This window comes from Mycteria americana, chromosome 10 (assembly GCF_035582795.1).
Source record: "Mycteria americana isolate JAX WOST 10 ecotype Jacksonville Zoo and Gardens chromosome 10, USCA_MyAme_1.0, whole genome shotgun sequence".
NCBI classification, from domain to species: domain Eukaryota; kingdom Metazoa; phylum Chordata; class Aves; order Ciconiiformes; family Ciconiidae; genus Mycteria; species Mycteria americana.
Genome location: NC_134374.1, coordinates 671257 through 691820, shown reverse-complemented (window position 1 = coordinate 691820; position 20564 = coordinate 671257). Strand labels below are relative to the sequence as shown.

At 57.4% G+C, this 20564-nt stretch overlaps 1 protein-coding gene and 1 long non-coding RNA gene across 3 annotated transcripts; one reads left to right on the top strand and one right to left on the bottom strand.

The window, feature by feature from the left end:
• Positions 1 to 598: 598 nt before the first annotated feature.
• On the bottom strand, positions 599 to 6218 carry LOC142415195 (uncharacterized). Of its 2 annotated transcripts, none has more exons than XR_012777320.1 (4): positions 6096 to 6218; positions 2789 to 2830; positions 1939 to 2116; positions 599 to 1141 (listed from the first exon to the last, which is right to left on the bottom strand). It is a non-coding gene; the product is annotated as an uncharacterized LOC142415195 (long non-coding RNA). The 2 variants fall into 2 exon arrangements; XR_012777321.1 differs by having other exon boundaries at positions 599 to 1022; positions 6096 to 6209.
• Positions 6219 to 10653: 4435 nt separating this feature from the next.
• Positions 10654 to 12416, top strand: CLDN2 (claudin 2). Its single transcript, XM_075513181.1, has 2 exons — positions 10654 to 10672; positions 11126 to 12416. The coding sequence occupies exon 2, from the start codon at positions 11311 to 11313 to the stop codon at positions 12004 to 12006; it is 696 nt and encodes a 231-aa protein (XP_075369296.1). The 5' UTR covers positions 10654 to 10672; positions 11126 to 11310; the 3' UTR covers positions 12007 to 12416.
• Positions 12417 to 20564: the final 8148 nt, after the last annotated feature.

Here is a 20564-nt window from a genome sequence, read left to right as displayed (position 1 = left end):
TTCCCTTGAGGAAGATGAATCGGTTCAGCTGGCTGATCTGCAGAAATGTATTTACCTCCTTCACCCTCAGGCTCAGTCTTCCATTGGATCAACCAGATGAACCAACTCACACTGCAGCAACATCAACAGATGCAGGACAAGGAGGCAAGAGGACAGCCGGAGTCTCCCATTAGACCAGCTTGGCTGTAACACAGAAATACTCTTTCAAGAAGGAGCTTGGTGAAGATCAAACGTAACAGTGAAAAGCTACCCATTTCTTTCATTAGGAGCCTTTTACCAGAGAGACCGGCAGGTTTCCTTCTGCTTTACCTTACACATACCCTGCTCCTAAAACAATACAGCAAGGTATTTGTGAGAGTATTTGTAAATATCAAGGCAGGTACAAGATCATGGCATAAGCGAGTACTACTGCGCTACACCATCCCGTGATGCTCTTTTTGTGCTGTGTAGGTGCATTTTTCCCCCGTGATTTATTAATGGCTTGCTTCAGTGAGAGTTTGCAGAGGGCTAAACCACTGAGGTGTGAATGAAGAGCAGCATGAATCATGTGAGTCAGAGACCTTCCCTCAGAATCAACTTTATTATGCAAACCCTTTTTTTTTTTTTTTTTTTTTTTTTACAAGGACAACCAAAAAAGCATTTTCAAGAGGCACAGAAGGCATCTTGCAGGAGGGCAGGGATCAGCTTGCCTTGGCTTTTGCAGTTCAGGAGGGCTATGCTGGCTGGAGAGGGAGCAGGCTGACCTTCTCTTGAGCCTTTCCAGAATGAGACGAAATTTTACAAAGACACCATCCATTCCACAAATGTCCCATCCTTTGCTGGAGAAGTCTGACCTTTGCATCCCGCCTTGATCAGGCCCTTGATCAGAGTATCAACTCTCCCCTCCTCAGCACTGGGGTCTAAGCCTCTTTCCAACTTCCTCAGCACACCTTGGAGCAACGAGCTTGGCCGCAGATCTCACTGTCACGGTCTTCCATCCCTGTAGATACCAGTCACCCTGCTTTGCCGTGCTGAACTGGCCACTATGGTGGGAAATAAAAACAGACACACAGGCAGGCAGGTATCACGAGCAATGTCCTGACTGAAAGCATGCTGCAATGGAGGTGTGTGCCTCTCCCCACATCCAATTTCCCTCAGGGACCTAGAAATGGCAGAAGAGCAGAAACTAAGTCACTGCCCCCTCTCCTCTTTTACACGGAAAGTGCAAAGAGCTCCCATGTGCCTGGGGACCAGAGCAGGAAAACCAATGGCCTTCAGAAAACAAGAGCCTTGCCAACTCTCATCTGCAGCCTGGATCCCCAACTGACACAAAGAGCAGACAGCTGAGTAGGTATTGTCCTCGAACCGCAGGGCAGAGGGGACTTCCCAAGGCCCAGCAGCCTCCGTACTGACCCCTTGTGCCTCTCCAAGTCTCCCCACACCAGCTGGAGAACCGGTGCTCAGGAGAGATCAGAGCTTTAGGCAGAGGGAAGGTTCACTGCATCCCTGCTGGCTTTCCTGAGGTGCTGCTGGGCCCTGGTGGCTGGCAGGCTTGGCCACACCGCTGCCCCACAGCTTTGCTGCCCAGCTTGTGGGGACACCCCCGGGGCTGCTTCTCTGCAGAATGACATGCGGCTGTGTCTGCAGAGGGACAGCCAGGGCTGTACGCTGCCAGAGCGCACATGATGGTGAGCATGCTGACCACCACATCCCCCTCCTGCACAGCAGGGTCACCACGAAGGCGACTGGTTGGCGGGGGACACTGCCACAACCAGTAAGTGCTGGTGAGCCAGCACCTGAGCTCTGGGAGAGAGAAAAGGCAGCTGTGGAGGAAGGCAGGGACCCAGCCAGGTACCCTCCTCATTAACAGAAGATTAAAACTCCCTTTTAAAAACACTGTCTGAAGATCTCTGCTCCCTCACCCACCTAGCACATCACAGATAATGAAAGACGGCATACCTGTCATCCCTGGGGTCCTCCTCCAGCCCAGCGTGGCTACTGCCTCCACCTTCATAGCTGGCTCTGGCAACACCCCGAGCAAATCCCGAGATCTCAGCCAGATCTCTACGTCTCCCCATTCACAACTGCCGTCTTCCTTGAGCTCCCATCACATCGCTGCATGCAGCCTCTGCGCAGGCTGCCCAGAAGAGCGAGGAGGGAGGGTTGAGTCTAGCTCTTTACAGACCACACACCATCCTCCACCCTGCACCCTCGCCAGTCTCAGCCCAGCTTTAGCTGCTGGCCCCGAGCAGCCCCATCTGCCAGGCTCTCCTTCAGATGACAAGACACAGCGAGCTCCCAGCAGGGCCAAGTCAGGCAGCTGCCCATCCACTGGGAATGCAGAGCCCCAGTGCCACCAGCCACACAGGCTACAAGGCAGCATGGCCCCCAGAATGGGCAGCTCATGGGATGCCAGTCATGGGCCATGAGGAGCACCGTTGCTAGATATCAGCGCAGACCAGCAACCCCTGCAGAGGGGCTAGTCAGCCCAAACAGCCTTGGGGAGGCCCGCCTTGCACAGCAAGCAACACGCAAATAAAGAAATGCTGCAGCATATGGGGAGTCCTGGAAAGGTCAGCCCTTCTGCACCTCCTCTCAACTCCCACCTTGCACAGGGGAGAGAGAAGCACAAGTCAGGCCAGACCTCAGACCTCATCCAGCGATAACAGCCGATGGCATCTGCTCCCCACAGAGAGTAGCATCCCCCAAAAAGCACAGGCACCCCTTCCTTGAGAGGTGGCTGCCAAACATCCCCCTTCTCTCCTCCAGCACCACCGCCACCTCTCCGACTTGACTGGGGAACACTTACTTGCCATGCTGCCTCACTCGGCTACGGGGGGCTCCTGCCTACCTGCAGGGAAGAAAACAGGAGAGTCACTGACAGCTCAAATTTCACCCCCTGAAGCCCAAGACCTCCATCACCCAGGGTCGGATTCATGCAGAAAGCAGGGTGCTGTCTGGTGGACCCACAACAGTTCCCAGCTAAGCGGTGCCTCTTCAGAGAGCCAAGAACTCACACTGCCTCCCTACTCATTGCATGGCCAGAGGGATGGGAGGGGCTCAGGGCACCCTCAGCTCTCTGAGAGTCTGGGGCAGGCCTCTGCTGTACTTGTGCTGCACCACCCCAGGGAGGGCCAGGGCCCTGGCCAAGAAGCCCACAGGGCTGCAGACAAATGAAGTAGGAAGGGAAGAACTGGATAGAGAGTTCCCATATCTCATCAGCAGACAAGATAACCTGTGTGTCCGAAGCTGCTGGTAACAGCCTGGTGCTCTTCCCTTCCACAAGAGATTGATGGATACAGGTAAAGCAGTCATCCTGTTTTAAATCAACTTCACAGCCGTGCCAGTTCTCACTTCTGCCCACAATCTACCCACAATCTGCAATAAACAGGGCCATACTGTTTTCTACACTGCCATAAAGCTGACTACACAGTAGGAAAGAAAAGGATATACATCTCCTAAAGGTTGTTGGGCCAAGCTAAGGGCAGCAGCAAGAGTGACAGAGCTCCCGGCACACCCAGGACAACAGCTCTCCAGCTGGAAAAGCATCTTTTGTGCTTCAAAAGCAAAACTAAACTAAACGAAACGAAACCCCACAAGAGTGAAACAAAGCCCTGCAGAAGCAGAGTATATGCCTCCCTGCTTGCAGGAGGAGTTTCACTCATTTTTCATGCTTTGTCTTCTCCCTGTGCTCAATGCCCCACTGATCAGACTGTCCTGGGCAAACTCATCTCCTCTCGCCTTGTGTGACACCTTGCTGTGGCAAAGCCACAACTCTGTCAGGAGACAGAGGGGACAGGACTAACCAGCTCCTACAGGGATTTATTGAGGATGGAGGAGCAAACACAGTTAGAAACAGCAGGAACTAAACCACATGCTGATCTTCAGTCCAGGACTTCAGATATTCAGAGTTATCCCAAAATCACTTGAATCTGCTCAGCTGGAGCAAGGTCAGGGACAGCACAGGGCCATTCATGGGGTCAGCGGGGCGAGAAACACATTTCTTATTTCACGTAAAAGGCAGGCATCCAGACACACAGAAGCGCTGATGCATGCCACCACAGCAGGCACCACCATACCTCACCAACAGCCACCTTCTCAGTAAATCTAGCAACTCTCCCTGCCAGCATCAGGTCTACTGTGGTTTCTGTGGTTCCTGCACCAAAAGTGGCAAGAGGCCAAGCAAGCCTGGAGCCATCTTCAGAGGCAGAAAGCAGCTTCTTTCCAACAGTTTGCGAAACTCAGATTGCAAACCTCAGTCTGGGGTTTAAGCAGGAGTGAGGGAAAGCAGCAGAGCACCAGAATTACACAGGAGGGGTCTGCCACCTCCTGCACCTCACAGCCCGCACCAGGAGGCCTTTTCTCAAGAAACTGCACACCCAACCCCACTTCTCTGAGCCGTCCTAGGGGATGTGAGGGCAGCTGAGAGGCCCCCGGATCCATGCATTCCCCCACAGGCTGTGTCAGCTCTGAGCAGGGACCACCTGACCTGCTTTTGTTGTCATCAGTCTTTATGGAGAGATCCAAACCCACAGGATAAAAGAACGTACTGCACGGAAAACTTGCCACAGTTTCCACACAAAACCTCTGTATCACTCATTATTACAGGCATTCTCCCCCCTTGACAGACAGGAGAACAGAGACGCAGAAATAAGCATATTCAAGACCAGACTTGTCAGGACCCCCAGCTCCATAACCCATGTCATACATCAGGCAACACATTGAATGCATCAGGAAGATTTTATCTTTAACTTTTTTCCAAGTATCCGTGCCAATGCACCCAGTGTCAGAGCTCAGAGATGGTTTATTACAGTGCAACAATAAGCCAGGTCTATGCAAGCCCACAAGCATGAGCGATGCCTGAGAGAAGGGCAGACATCCCAGACGCTTATTTTTTATTTCCACGCGCAAATAGCTAACCACCTCCCCTGGCTCCGATGAGCAGGAAAAGCTGGACCGCCGCACGCGCTGACGCCAAGGCGAGCAGCATCCCTCCTGCCTCCACACAGCCATGCAAGCCAAGAGAAGCCTGAAGCTGGAGGCTGACCTAGCAGACGCCCATCCAGTCCCGGTCCCCCCCTCCGGCTTCCCAACACGCGTTCGCCTCCTCTATAAATACCCCATCGATAGGAGGTTGCTAAGGCAACCGTGAGGAGGCGCGAGGGATGCAGCCGTGAGAGTGAGGATGCTGCAGTCGCACATTTGTGTCTCCCCCGGGCTCCCCCCATCTCCGCCCCCGCTCCCGTCACCGATGCCAAAGGAGGAAATCATGCTGCTAAAATATGATGCGCGCACGGTGCCAGCCCTGCAGACCTCGAGCAGGCGTGGTGGGCACCCTGGGAGGCGGCACCTCCTCGCCAGGCTGGGGGCCACGGGTACGGGTCGGGGGGACCCACAGACACCAGCGACGTGCCATGGCACGCAGGGAGGCTGCCGGCTCTCCTGGCACCACGTAGCCGCGGCTGCCAGCCGCTCAGCAGGATCCTAGCGGTATTTGGGGTTTTCCGTGCCAAGATCCACAGCGAGAAGAGGCTGCACCGGCTCCGCTTGCCAGGGACCGCGGCGTCCCCGCGGGGTGCCAGGATGCCTCGCCCTCCCGAAACTGCCTTCGGACCCCGCCCGACCCCACGCGGCCTGTCCTCGCACTGCCCCCAGCCAGCCTCCGCCCCGGCCCCTCCATCCCAGCACTAGCCCTGCCTTCCCCAAACCAAACTCCAAATTATTTCCATCACCCTCAGCTTCTAGTGTCACCCCACAGCAGGGTCCCCCCCAACTCACCTGCCCCATCACCCCAAATCTGAACTTGCCCAAGTGAGCGGGGCTTTCTAGTCCCGGACGAGCCCCACCACCACAGCCCCTGCCCCACCGACACACCCCACCTCCGCGCTTTTCTCTTCCCCAAACGCCCGGAAACCCCTTGCCAGCTCTACGACCTCCGACTCCTACCTCCCAGCCCCTTCCCTCCCGCCCCAGCACCCCATAACCGGCCCCACAGCTCCTGTCCCCCCGCCCCATGACCTGCCGCCCCGCGGCCCCCCTCGCCCCATAACCCTCCCCACGGCTCCTAGTCTCCCTCGCCCCGTACCCCCGGCCGCGCCGCGCCGCCCCGCCCGTACCTCATGGCCGCCTCGCGCCCCGCCGCAGCCGCTCCCCCCCGCTGGCAGGGAGGGGAGAGGAGGGGAAGGCCCCGCCCCCTCCCCGCCTCCTCCCGCCCCGCCCCCGCCCCTCGGCCAATCGAGCCCCCCGCAGCCAGCGCGCACCGCCTTCCTCCTCCCGCGGCTGCAATAGAAAGGCGGAGCGGGGGCAGCGGGCGGGGCTACGCGCTCCTCCCCCAACCAGAGAGAGACTGGTAGCCAATGAAAGAGGGCTACAGCTGCCGGGAGGTGCCGCAGTGGCTGCTGGGAGTCGTAGTCCCCTGCCCGTTGCGGCGCAGCGCGGCGGGCGGCGCTGCGGGGCCGGGCCGGGCCGGGCCGGGCCGGCTGGGGCGCGGTCACCGCCGGAGCCCGGGCGCGGCGGGCACGGCCCCGCGGCCACTGCGAGGGCGTGGGGCCGGGCCGCGGGCCGCGCCACCCCTGAGGGTTGATGACCCCGGGTGGTGGGGTCTGTGCGCGCTGCCTGCCCACATGCTGCCTGCGGGGCAGGCATCTGCCTGCACTCCTTGGTGCCGCCGGGCCTGCCCTCGCTTGCTGCACCGCGCCCTCACGCCGGCCTGCCAGGGCTGCCTGCCTGCGGCGGGGGACCTGTCGCCATGTCCCCTGCCTCTTCCTCCTCCTCTTCTTCCTCCTCTTCCTCCTTCTCCTCCTCGCTGCCCGAGTCTTCGTAGAGGCAGAGGGTGGCCTGCACCGGGAAGTTCTCCAGCAGCTTCTCCCCCATGCCGTACAGATAGTCAAAGGACTTGGACTTGGGCCACAGGAGCCTGTGTAGGGAGACCCGGGGTGAGAGCCCCTGCCTGCCCCCTGCCCCCTGCCCTCGGGCCCGGCCGGGGCACCCGGCAGCAGGGGATGTACCTGACTGGGTGGTGGAAAAACGCCAGCGTTTTGTCAGGTCCACTGTCCCCCGCTGCTTCCAGAGTCCAAGCCTGAGGAGACACAGTCGGGTGGGACCTGCCCTGGGGCTCCTGCTGCCCCCTCCTCCTGGCGTGGCAGCAGTGGGGTGCACGGGACCCCAGCTGGCAGCAAGGGCAGGGACCTTTCTCTCCCATTGGCAGGGGTGATGCCCCACAGACCTGGCAGACCCCTGCAGGGTCAGCCTGCCCTGAAGCTGGCTTCTCCCCCCTCCCTGCCCCTGGGTTTAGGTCCTCATGCCCCTGCAAAGGAAGCTGGCATCTACCCCATTCCCCGGCAGGCTTTTTGCCAGCATAATCTCCCGTCCCCGTGCTCAAAAGCTCATGCCCAGGTGTCCCACTAACCCCCTGAGGAATGTCTGCCAGGCCTGGGAACAGGCAGCCCTTTCAGGCCCCTGCAGCGTGGCTGTGCTGGCCTTGGCTGCCTGGGGGGGGTCTGCCTGGCCCTGCCCCGGCGAGGCTGCATGGCTTGTGGGGCAGAGGGGTGATGCACCAGGGGAGGTGGGCACAGTGCTGCCATGCAACAGTGCCAGGGGTGAAGGAGTCTGGGGTGAGAGGCTGGTTTTCTGCCAAACAGGGACCCCAACCCCCAGTGGAAAACTGGGGGGGACCCAGCAGGGAGCGTAAAACTCACAGTGTCCGTGTGCTCCCTCCGCCACCCGGTTCCCTCCTCTACTCCGGGCAGCCACGGTCTCCAGAGAGGCTGGGATCTAGGTGTGGAGAGCAGGTTCAGCACGAGGGCTGCCCATCCAGGCCCACTCCCCCCTTACCTTGCTCCCCCCCACTGCAGCCATGCACCCCCAGCCCCACAGTTTTACCTGCCTGGCTCAGCCCCTGCCCCGGTGTGTGGCTGGGGTGCCAGGCACATGCGGGTTGCACCTGTACCGCCTTGGCCTCAGTGCTCCTCGCCCTGCTCCAGCCCCCCCCCAGCCCCCCTGGGAGCCCCCACCATTGCTCCCCGGGCTCTGTACCTTCTCTCCCGTCCGCAGCTGCCAGGATCAGAGGGGTCCCCATCAGAGCAGGGAGCCACACAGCCTTCACCCGAATCCAGCTGGAGCCTTCCCCATCCCACCTCCCGCACATGCCCTGCCCTCCCTGCCCTCCCCGGTTCCCCCAGGCTGCGCAGCACCCAGGTACCTTTCCCCTTGCTCCAGCCCCGGGGCTGGGCAAGCACTGGCCACAGGCACCTGGAGCCCGTGGGGAGCCAGGCCACAGGCAGCAGCTTCCATGGTCGCAGGCAACGGTGTCCCCTCTGATGCTGCAGACCCCTGGCGAGGACACCTTTATAGCCCTGCCCTGGCTGGTGACTCAAATTCTCTGGGGCAGGGGCAACGGCAGGGAAACGAGGGACTAGGGGTGCGGGGACAGCCGTCCCTGGGGTGTGAAATTTGTCCCAGTTGTGTAAACAGAGGGTCATGGAGAGGCTGGAGGCGGATGGGCTGCTATCTCTGGTGGAAAAGCAAAACACAGAAGGGAAAAGTTAGACACCATTTGTGAGAAAATCCCCAGGGGGAACAGGGGAGGGCAGAGACTATTAACAAGGGTGATTAAGTGCTCTTTGTATCCATTTGCATAAGGGAGGGGGGGTGTGGGGGATGGATGGGGAGTGCTGGGGCAGCAGGATGGGCATGGGATGGGGACAGTGCAATGGCCATGAGATGGGACAGCCTGATGGGCATGCCACAGGGACAGTGTGGTGGGCTTGTGATGGGGGCAGCGCAATGGGCATGTTGAGGACTGTGTGATGGGCGTGCCCTGGGGACAGGGTGATGGGCATGATGAGGACAGCATGATGGGCATGTGATGGAGACAGTGTGATGGGCTGCAGTGGTGGCAAGCACAGAGCAACCAGGAAGCAGGTGATGGGATGCTCAAGAGAGGACAGGGAGGGAAGATGGACGGCAGGGGTGGACCCCAGGTGCAGGCAGGGCAACAGTCCTGCTCAGGCATCCATGGCCCCTGCTCGGATCGCCCTGTTCCCGCACTGCCAACGCAGTGGGGAGAGCATGTACTTGCCCGTGCTCCCTGCCCTCTGGTTTGGCTTTTTGAGATGTGGACCGTACCAGGAGGTACAGAAAACCTTGTCAATACGAGGGTGCAAGGCTCACACCCCCCACCCCCAGCACTGCCACACATCCCATCCCTGCCCACTGCTCCTGCCCGAGCACTCAAGGCTGGCAGACAGGTCACCTCCTGCTCCCAGGAGGGTTTCAATTTGGGACAAGGAAAGAAAATAGCAAATGGTCCCTGGTGTAGCTCTGCTATCAGCATCCAAACACCCCTGTCAAAATGCTGGCTGGACTCTGCTCAGCTCTGAGCACAATTTGTCACCAGGGGCCCTCCCTGCCCCTCTCCATCTGCGGCAGCCGGCAAGCGGGAGGGGGCACGGGGCCAGCGCAGCCCTCATTACCGTCTCCATTTGCTCCTCATTTGGGCCAGGAGTCTTACAACAACAAACCCCGTGGAGGACAAGCAGGATCAGGAGGAGCGAACTGAAAGCCCGAGATCACCCTGCAGGCAAGGGGAGTTCAACCTGCTGGCATTTCACTGCCCCTCCAACCCCAGCATGGGCGACACAGCCCCAAGTGGACACATGGACAGTGGCACACAGTCACCCGCCAGCCACCAAGGCTGGCCAGAAAGGTGACAGCAAGCCACAGACCTGAGACACTGAGGCAAACCTACCCTGATAGGCAACAAGCAAAACGAGGCATCCCAGCTCCCCAGTCCTTCCCGACGCTGAAAGGGTTTAATTCTGATCTGCAATAAGCCTCTGATCCAGGCTGAGATTTGCAGGTAGATTTTGCAAAGCCGTAGCTAAACAATTCGCAGCCCCTGATCCCCCGGGCTGGGGCCCTGGGCGCTCGCCCTGCCCCGACCAGCCACCTCCAGTCCTGGGTGACCCTCAGCTGTGGCCACCCTCAGTCCTGCACTGCGTCTCCAGCCACCTCCGTAAGTACCGCAGAGCTCCGGCACGAACCCTCCCATGCCTTTTTGCTGGCACCCCAAGCACCCCAGGTGTTTCTTTTGCAGCAACACCCCTGAGACAGAGCGGGAGGTCTTGGTTAGGGCACAGGAAAGGAGACAGAAAGTTGGGACAATTTGGTACCAAGCATTTGAGGAGCCAGTGGGGGGATGGGGAGAGGAGCGAAGGCACTGGGCAGTGGGGGGCACTCTCAGCCAGGAACGTTCCCAGGGCGAGAGGCCGCCGGCCACAGTGTCAGTGTGGTGTGGCACGGGCCCAGTCCGGTTTCGCAAGATGCCACAGGAGGGAGAATTTTGAAACAAGGCAGAGGGAAAACAAACCACCCCACTCTACTGCCTCTGCCAAACCCCCCACCCACACCCAGGGCTGCGGGCAGGAGATGGCATCAGCAGAAAAACCCCTGCTGACGGCAGCGACCATGAGCTGCACCCCAGTGTGCTCACCCCACCGGGGTCACCCTGCTCAGCAGGGGCACTCCAGGGAAGCATCCCCGAGGCGCTGCCAGCATGCTTTGCCCTGATGTAATTCTGCCGTCCGTGGACCTCCAGGCTCTCCTGGGGATGCAGGCGTTGCTGTCACATGCATCCCTCTCCACCGTTGTCCCCAGCAGCACGGAAAGGCTGATAGCCATGGTTCAATCTCAGGTGGGCGCATCCCATTGTCCCACCAGAGCCTTGGCAGCTTGGGGTGGGTGGTGGGTGGCTGCTGATGTCTTGGGTGAGCCCCACACAGACGGGGACCAGGCGCAATCCTCCCTCCTCAGCTGGGGGAGCCTCAGGGCCATCATCTGAAATCACCTCTGGCAGGTCCCAAATAACATGGCGCAGCTGTAGCTTTTTGGCTTCCTTGGCTCGAGACATGACAGAAGACAAGGGATGCCCAGGAAGGCAGCGGGCACTTTCCCCCTGCCAGCAACTGACTCTCCATCCCTGCCCACGGCCCCGGCACAAGGGAGGGCTTTGGCGTCCTTCCCGGGCAGCACTGCTCTGCCTCTGAAGTCTGGCTGAGGAGATAGCGGAGGTGAAAGGGCACTTGGCGCTCCTCCACAGGCTTGGGTCAATCGTTAATCGGGGAGGGATTGCTTTCCACTCTTGCAGGTAACCTCTCCTCCCACCGGCTCCCACCCACGCACCAGTGCCCGCACAAAACCAGCACCCCCGGGAGTGGGGTGGAGCTGCAGCACAGCGAGCAGAGCTGCCAGCAGGGCCATGGGAAGGTAAGCGCGCGGAGAGAGCTGGGCGAGAAGCCGTGAGCCCCGGGGAGGTGACAGCCAGCCCCCACCATGGTGTCCATGGGAATCCAGCTGCTGGGCTACGCCGTGGCCTTCCTGGGCTACATCGGCACGCTGACGGCCACACTGCTGCCCAACTGGAAGACCAGCTCCTACATCGGCTCCAGCATTGTGACGGCCGTGAGCTTCACCAAGGGGCTGTGGATGGAGTGTGCCACATACAGCACAGGCATCACCCAGTGTGACATCTACAGCTCCCTGCTCAACCTGCCCGCTGATGTCCAGGCGGCCCAAGCCCTGATGGTGAGCTCCTGTGCCATCTCCTCCCTCGCCTGCCTCCTCACCATCGTGGGCATGAGGTGCACCATCTTCAGCCAGGGCTCACCGGGCAAGGACCGGGTGGCAGTGGCAGGCGGCGCAGTCTTCATCCTCGGGGGGCTGCTCTGCTTCATCCCACTGGTGTGGAACATCCATGTGGTGCTGCGGGATTTCCACAACCCTGTCCTCCCCGACAGCATGAAGTTTGAGCTCGGGGAGGCACTTTACCTGGGCATCATCTCCTCCCTCCTCTCTCTCGTTGGAGGCTTCATCCTCTGCACCTCCTGCCCTGCCCGGGACCCAACAGCCACCTACGCAAGCACCTACCAGCCCCGACTGCTGGCGGGCAAGAGTCCCCGGCCCTCCGTCAGCCAGACACAGAAGACCAAGAGTGAGCTCAATTCCTACAACCTGACAGGATACGTGTAGCGGCTGCGGGTGAGAACCGGGCTGGCACCTCTCCCAGCTCCCCAAAGCATCCGGGCTGGCACCGAGGGAGTATGGTAAGAGGAGAGGACACGGCGGCATCTCCTATGCTCAGCCCTCTTGCTCGCAGGCTTGGGGGGTTTGACCCCCCTCTCTCCCCAGGGATCCCAAGAGCCTTGCAACTGCTCAGACATCCCAGCTGGTGGCTTACATCAGTGAAGGACTATGAATCCAGCTTCTGTTCCCTCCTCCATGCTGCCAGCCCACAGGCAGCCCCTGGCACAGTGGGACCACAGCCCACAACCCCCAGCGAGCCTGCCTGGATGGCGATGGGTGGGCTTGTGCCCCCAGGGACGAGCCTGCTGGCTGTGGAGGCATCACAGGGGGTCAGGGTGTCCACATGGGTCCAGAGTCACCGCTGGGGGTGTTGAGTGCTGGTTGCAAATAAATCGCAATAAATCTGTGTTTTTAGCCAGGCTGTGGCTGAGCTTTCCTCTGGCACCAAGTGGCCCTGGCAGCTCCCTCGGCAGGGTGGGCTGTGGTGGGGGCTGTGCTCACCCGCCTGGCGGGTCCATAGTGCAGAGGGCACCCCCGGCCCTTGCTCTGCCCTGTCTGTCCCCCCCCACCCTGTGGCTTTGCCACCCAAGAGCCCAGGCAGGTGGGAACGCTGTCTGGGGGAGGGGGTCACCCCCCTGCATGGTTTGTCCCTGGGCACTGCACTGTGAGGGTGCCAGCAGGGGCAAGCATGGTTCCCTGGAGGCTAACGGCAGGCAATGCCCTCCCCTAGCCCTCCTCGCTTCTACGGGTTCAGGTATCACTGGGACCAGGATGCCCAGAGTGGGATTCGCTGCCCCCGGGTGCGTGTGGCATGTCAAGGTCCCCAGGTGGTGGGGAGAGCCCCAGCATCACCACATCTCCATCCTAGGATGCTGTGAGCACCAGCACCCAGGAGGGAACATGGTCCCGAGCACCCGAGGCAGCTGCTGGCCATGGCAGAGGCTGAGGCCCCCAACACAGCTGCAGAGGGGTCTCGCAGGTGGGTTCTGAGTCCAGGGATTCTTGCAGGGGCTGTTTTGGGAGGAAAAATGCCACCAGTGAGACATTGGTAAGCCACAAGGGATGGGCAGGCAGGGGCCAAGACTGCTCCATGTGACCCTTCGGCACCAGCAGGACACTCTGCGTGGTTGCAGCCCCGCACAGTAGCAGAAGTGTGACAGCTCGCACAGGCTGCCGGTGGCACCGGGGGATGCCGGGAGTGTGCCAGGGCATGGCAGGAGGAGAGGAGGTGCAGACAGCCCGGCCCCGCAGCCCACCGAAGAGCAAGTACATTTTAACTACAGTGCCTCCTCTGACATCCCACCACAGGAGGCGAAATAACTTCTGCACTGCTGTGCCACAGCACAGGGCCACCCAGAGACCCCCTCGCCCTGGCTCGCTGTCCCCCAGGGAGCAGGAGGCTTTGGTCTACCTGCTGGCCCCTCATAAAGCAATTTAGATTAAGTCCCAGAGAGGAGGAGACCATGTTCCCTGCTCAGACGTCACCACTGTTACCCTTGCACCAGGGAAATCATGTTTGCCATGGGGTTAACACACTCCTGATAACGGCGAGTCACACTTTCTCCCCTCCTCACCAAGCAAGGGGCCACCTAGGGACCCATTCCCAGGGTGACGCTTGCTGGAGGGGACCAGGGTGGATTTCAAGGCAAAGGCCAGTCACCCCCTTTCCATGGCCGAGGGACAAAGCGCCACCTCAGCCCCGGGCCAGCTGAGTTACTTATTGCTGCCCTGGGGAAAAGAGAGCCCTGGGTGCAGAGGACGGAAAGCGTGCAAGGGGCTTAGCCTGGCGGCTGCAGCCATCCAAGAGATGCCACGAGTTCACTTAAGTCCTTCAGCCGTAAATGTTTTGTTTCTGGGCAGCTGACACAGAGAGGAGGCGAGAAAATAGTTGGTACAGGAGGTTGTGCCTCCGAAGAGGAGAAATTCCTGCGTCCTCAGCCCTCGCCTCCCACCCCGGGCTGCAGGGCCAGACAGCGCTCCCTCTGTCTGCAGGCAGGGGCTCCGCTAATTAAACAAAGGGGCATTTGAAACACTCAATTCAGAGTTTGATTGTTGCTGGACTTATTAACACTTTAATTCAAGCAGCAGAAGAGAAGATTTCTGGTTTTAGAGGAGTCAGCTTTTGCACGGCTTCCCCCTGAAGGAGAGAGGCAGCCAGCACAGGCAAGGGCAGGCAGAGCAAGGAGTTTGGGTACAGAAACACCCGTGGTTTGGACAGACGAGCGCAGGGCAGAGGCACTGCAAGGGGCTCCAACACCCCCAACATCCCCTCGGGTTTCTTTCTCACCTGTGCAACGCCAGACCCCTGTCCCATGGGAGCAGCATGCTGGCTTCAGCTACAGCATAGCAGGAGAAAAGCTGATGAGCATCACACTGAAAAGGGGGCGAGCCTTTCCCCAGCCCCCCGTGCCTCCAACCCTGCCAAGGGGGAGCCCCTGCATTAAGCATGTGTGGACTCAGGGAGGGGAAGGTTTCTCCCCTCCAGCTTTCCTGGTCTTTAACTTGAACACAGCCAAAGATGTGAAACTTGGCTACAGGGCAAGGCAGGTTGAAAAGGATTTTCCACTTCTTTACCAGCAGGAGTGGAGGACGGGGAAGGGAAGGACACTGAGTGCACAAGTGCAGTGGCAGTGGTTATCTCTGCCTCGCGCAATAGCCACGTTCCCCGTTATTGATAAGCCAGGTCCTTGAGGGCAGGCTGGATGCGGCCCAGCCCAGGGCCAGAGAGGACGGGAGCCCAGACTGCCCCAGTAGCCAGCTCTGCCGACAGCGAGCGTGAGTGAAGTGATGGAGCCGAGCCAGCCCCTCAGGTCACCTCTTGCCCCTCACCAGCTCAGCAGGAAAAGCTGAGGGTCCTCCAGGTTTTCCCACAGGAAAGCCATGGAGGTGCACGGCCTCAGCTCAGGACAGGAGTGGGATGCGAGGGGGACAGGCAGCCACAGGGGAAAGCAGAGGAGGGGTGAGAAGAGGGGTGAGGAATGGCTCCCTCCTCCAAGCTCCCAGGCTGGAGCCCTCGCCTTGCAGGATGGCATGGTGGAGCAGGGAACCTTGCAGCCCCTTGCTGGAGCGCCAGGCTGCGATGACTAATCCCCCGTCATAAGGAAACGAGTCCTCCCCCTTTCTTCTTCTTGCTCTGGATGGTGCCTCAGATGAAGAAAGGGGGCAATAAAATACTAACATGCCCTTATCTTCAGAAGCAATAGAGGCACTATAAACACCCAGCACACCCAAATCCACAGCTGCACCTGGGCCAGGGGCTGCAACCTCATCGGATGGTCGTGAGAAACATGCAAAAAGTCCCGACTTCTTCCAAAGAGGGAACGACACATGCTCGTCACCAAGGCCTTTGCAGCCAGCCCTTGCCCACCAGGCACCCCCACCCACAGCACCCCTGGCAATGCCCTGGCCAAAGCACCCTCCTGCTTCCCTGGCCCAGCAGTGCCCAGCCGCTGCCCCGTGCAAGCAGAGCCTCTTCTCATGCAGAACACTAGGTAGGGATGCCCAGGGGGCCAAAGGGGACAGGTTTGTCCCAGACCAGGCCAGATCCCATGCCTCCTGCCTCCCTGGAGCCCTCTAGGCAAGCAGAGCTTAGCACCTTCTGGCATCCCTGACCTGCCTGTCGTTCCTGCCTAGCACAGCTGACCTGAAGCAGCAGCAAATAATCCATGCACACCGAGTATCAGGCCAGGTGCTAGGAGAGCCTGTCTCTGCCCGCAGCCCCCAGGAAGTGCTCAGATAGGGGAGGCAGGAGGAGGAAGAAAATTCAGGCCAAGTTCCTGATGGGCTGAGACACTTGGAAAGGGCCTCCACATTCCTCCACTCTCCTCCCAGCTGCGGCACACTCCCAGCTGCCTCCCGCACCATGCTGGAACCTCCCGGCCCCTCGGCAAGCCAGGGCTGGCATGGAAGAGGACAAACTCTTCCTACCCATGATGTTACAGCAGCCTTTTCAGGAGCAGCAGAGGATGCACTATTGAGAGAGGCTGCTCTCAGGCACTTCAAATCCTGACTCCTGGGCTGGGCTAAGCAACAGCTCAAGTCATGGACTGTGCTGGTGGGAATGGGAGATGCAACCCCCCGCCCCCCCCCAGCCATGCCCCAGGCCCCACCTGATGTCCCTGCTGGCGGCCACGCTCTAGCCTGGGAAACAGCCTCATGGTTTCACCTCAGGGTGTCTATGATGTTCAGCTGTCAATTACACTCACACTTTACCTCCAAAGGCTTCCTGCCCTCCCTTGGGGATGGCCCCATCTGGAGTTCCACAGCCAGGACACTGTCACAAGACCATTGGTGCCTGGCTCTTCTGGTTTTAATGGGAGATGTTGCAATGGAGGGGAGGGGTAGTGAGAAAACAGCTCTAAGTAGTTCGGAAAACACCTTCAGTCAGAGGAAAAGCCTGTCCACAAACTCATGGCTTTCTATAGCCTCCTGGAACAGACCTGCTTAAAGGCGCTTTAAAGGATCTTTTGGTCTTTAAAGAAAGACATGAGGGAAACAGGGCAGAATGAACGCCATGGCACCGCAGCGGACAGAGACCTTTGGGTGCACCAGAGGAGATTGCTAGAAAGTACCTTCCTGGCTGGGTTTGAACAACAGCTGGGATATCTATCAGGAGAGTTATAAAAAGTGTTTATCTCGGAAAATCATATGTGTGAAGAGGACACAGAGGTTTGATCTTCCAAGCATTACATTAACATCACAATCATATTTCTCCATAATTTGAGTCTAATCTATGCTACAGGAGCTTCAGGTTAGCGATCCCAGCAAACCTAGCATACATGCAATCTGTAGCAGTGAGAGCAGGCTTTATCAGTAGAACCTACACCAATTCAGCAAGCAAAATAAGCTTTATCAGCAAGACACACTTTTATAGTGGTGTAATCATAAGCTCTTCCAGGGATTTTACAGAAATATCAGTGAAAACAGACTCCATCTCTAGCCAAAATCTGCCCTGGAGAACTGGCCTAGAGAATTGAAGAGAAGTTGTCCTGCAGCTGCAGCAGCTCCACTGCCAATTGAAGGTTAAATAGCACTACGCTGCACAGAAGAGATGAAGACCAGCAGATCCCAAACACCTTTACATGGACAAACTGAGCTGCAACCACATTCGCCAGTCTGCAGAGTCATCCCAAGCAATCCAGTCTACCAGCCTGTCATCTCCACGCTTGGGGTACACTTGGGGACACCAACATTTTGGCAGCTGCTAACCCAGGCTCATACTTAGAAGACACTCAGACCCCAGACACAGCCGAGCCCCTCCGAGCTCTCTGCTATGTGCTGGGAGTCTGGAAGAAACAACAGGTTACCCTGTAAGCAGAGAAACCAGGGAGGCTTCACCGGCTCTGAGGTTGTCTCTTATCTCCGCTCTGGATTTCAGAGGAAGGGTGTGCTTTGATGAAGCTTTTCCCACACTGGAGAACTAATCTTTCCTCAAGGCAGGTGCCTTTTTTCACAGAACTTACAACACCCTCTATTTCTGGGATGTCCAGCCTGCTAAAAAAGGCTAAAACCAGGACAAGACCCACGTCACAAACAGCATGATTGCTTTGAACTCACTTTCCTAGAAAAGCTGCCTCTTTAGGTTTCTCAGGTCACTGGAGCAAAGTCCCACACCACAGGCTATACCTGGCAGGTGCTCCCAAGATTGCTCCAACAGATGCATTTTCATTACCCGAATTTTTAGCCATTTCCTTTTCAGGGGGGTGGGAGCAATTCTAGCCTTTAGTATTTTCCAAGGTGTAGAGAAGTCCAGGGAATCTGCAGGCATTACAGAGCTAAGGGCAGACTGCAGCCATCACCAGCTCCACGATCATGATGCTCCTGTGCCCTTTGAGCTATTCCAGTACACTTTTACAGGAGCAAGGGCACTTCCCTTTGCCTTTGGATTTTCCCCCAGCTGCAGCAGAGGCCAGGCTCCGCATCTCACAGACTATGGGTAGGCAAGGAGGCAATTAACCTCTGATCTTCCCCACGACTGAATGCTTCCTCATTAGCCTTCTGCTCTTCCCAACCCACCTTTATTTTGATGGTGTTTCCAGATTGCCAGCTGGCAGATCATTTCACCCCAGGTCCGGCCGCTGGCCTGTGTAAGGCTGTTCTCTCCATCTCCAGGCAGGCAGAGGAGGCACAGGCTGGCAGGTAAGAGACAGCAGATGGAAAATACAATTAGCTCCTTGTTTTCAAGGTGAAGAGAGCAAGCCCTGCGAGACCAGGGACATTCCTCAGCAAGGGGAAGGACCTTTCTGCTGCAAAGTAAAGCCCCTGGAACGGGAAAGTGGCTCCCAGCACAAAGTCCCCATAGCTCAGCCCCAGGGAGCAAGACATGAAGACGACTGCCAGGGGAAAGACTTCAGCAAGATGTTAGCAGGCTGCCAGGAGCCTGCTAACACACATTAAATTTCCACCTCCCTAGGCAGAGCTGGCTACAGGAGACCTGTCCCTGCAGATGATGTCCCAGGGCCTGCTCACAAGCAAGGGTCTTGCTGTGAGTTATGACCTCCTTCCCAAAACCAAAACATCCCCTCTCCCAGATGTGCTAGGGTGACTAGCATCCCACGTAAGCCCCAGGGGCTGATTTCTGGCTTGTAAGTCTGCCACTGAAAATAGGTGAGTTTTACCACACAGGTCACAGGCAGATGCAGCTAATCCACCCAACTTCAGTACTTCTGGCTGAGTGAAAGCCTCAGGGTGATAAAAGGGAATAATCAGGGCAAAACACACTGTAAAGGCATCCCAGTCTTGTAAGAAGACACAAGTTTATCCTCAGCTCTCCCTGAGTGCAGCTACCCTTTCCCATGGGAGATCTTTGCAAAGCAGAGGGAGGCTGCCCACAAAATACAGCGCTAAAGCTCCCAGCTCACCAGTAGGATGAAGAGAGCTGCACCACCTGTGGCAGCGTGAGCTGAGGGGAAACGTGGCACTGCTCTTCGCTGGCTCTTCACACCAACTGCCTGCTCCTGCACACCTCTTGCACAATGCTAGAAAGCAAGGGCAGGACAGGCTGGGTTTCCCCCCCATGCCTTGCCAGGGCTGCCAGCTACAGCCCCAGGACTTCATGGGGCACAGCACGGTACTGACAGGGAGAACATGGAGAGCTCTGGGAGGAGAAAGCTTTGCCAAGCAGTCTTATCTTTGGGATGCTTTTCTGACCTCCTCACCTGCAATAGGTATTTATCTTCACTACACAACTTAATCCCCCCAAACTACTATGGCATCAGCCTTCTGGCATGGGCACTGTTGAGCGAGCTTTGAAAGATGCAGGGGAGAAGTGCCAAGTTTCAAAACCAGGTACTTTGATACCAGCTTATCTAAGGAAAATTAATAGCTGCACTGTTTGCCAAGTTACATCCATTTAGGGAATGCTCCATCACAGAAATGCTTTGTGTGTTATTTCTTTACACTAAGGAAAACAAATCAGCTCAAGAAATGTCAAAAGACCCACATATTGCTGTCAGGAGCATATTTTTTGCCTTGCTGGTAATCCAAGACACAGAGAGGTAAGAGTATGAAGCCTGCTAACTGTTCACAAGCTGCTAAACGCTTCCATAGGCTCACAGATCTCTGCCAATTGATGCTTGCATCCAAGCTGCCCTTTGCTCACCACCTCCTCATTCAGCAAAGCCCATTCCTATCACTAATGCCTGAGTGTCTGTTTTCTGTACATCATGCAAACACATTCTCCTTTCCCTGGGTGGCAGAAATTAACCAGGAGGAGCTCTGAGTTGTGCAGGATCTGCCACGGCTCCCTCCTGGAGACTGGGTCTAGCCCAAGGGCCCCACACGTGACATGACAAACATTGGGGATGTCTGTGAATAACCTTCTAAAAAAATAAGGTCAAGTAGTATTAGGGATAAAATTCAGATCCCAGAACTAGTTATAATGGGATGGAAAAAACAAGATGCAAAGCATCAGAGCAGCAGCAGCTAAGATTACTAACTCAACACGTATGTGCTGTGAAGAGCATTGAGATCAAGCCTGAAGGAGGTGTGGACATTTCCTGCTTTTAGAAGCAGCTTTGGAGAAGAAAATAAAAGTCTGTCTCTTCCTCTGCCCAGGGTAGATGCTTCAAAGGATGACTGGCTTTTGGGATAAAACTTCCTAACATGATCAGAAGCATGACAGCTCCCCAAGATCACTGGCTATTTTGCACCTCAGAAACCATGTTTCCTGCAACCATAAAAACTCATACCAGTTTCCCAAACATTGTGAAAGGAAACTTTGACTCATTGGGATATCTTGGTGCAGATTCAATCTCCTCAACAGCACTATTGAAAATTAAATGCAATGGGGGCGTAGTCCTGTGGTTTGAGGACCAGCTGGCAAGATGTCAAAAGCAAAAAACCAAACATGAATGGATATAAGAAATGCTACTTTCAAACCATGAATGGAGAGAGATAAGGGAGCTACCTTCAAGCTCAAGTGTTACCACCCCCAGTACTGACCTGAAAACACAGTAAACACAATCTGAAAATGTCAAGAGAGGTCGCAGAAACAGCTCTGAGAT

What these genes read in the sequence shown, in the direction of transcription:
- CLDN2 (XM_075513181.1), top strand. Translation starts at nt 11,311, where the DNA reads ATGGTGTCCATGGGAATCCAGCTGCTGGGCTACGCCGTGGCCTTCCTG.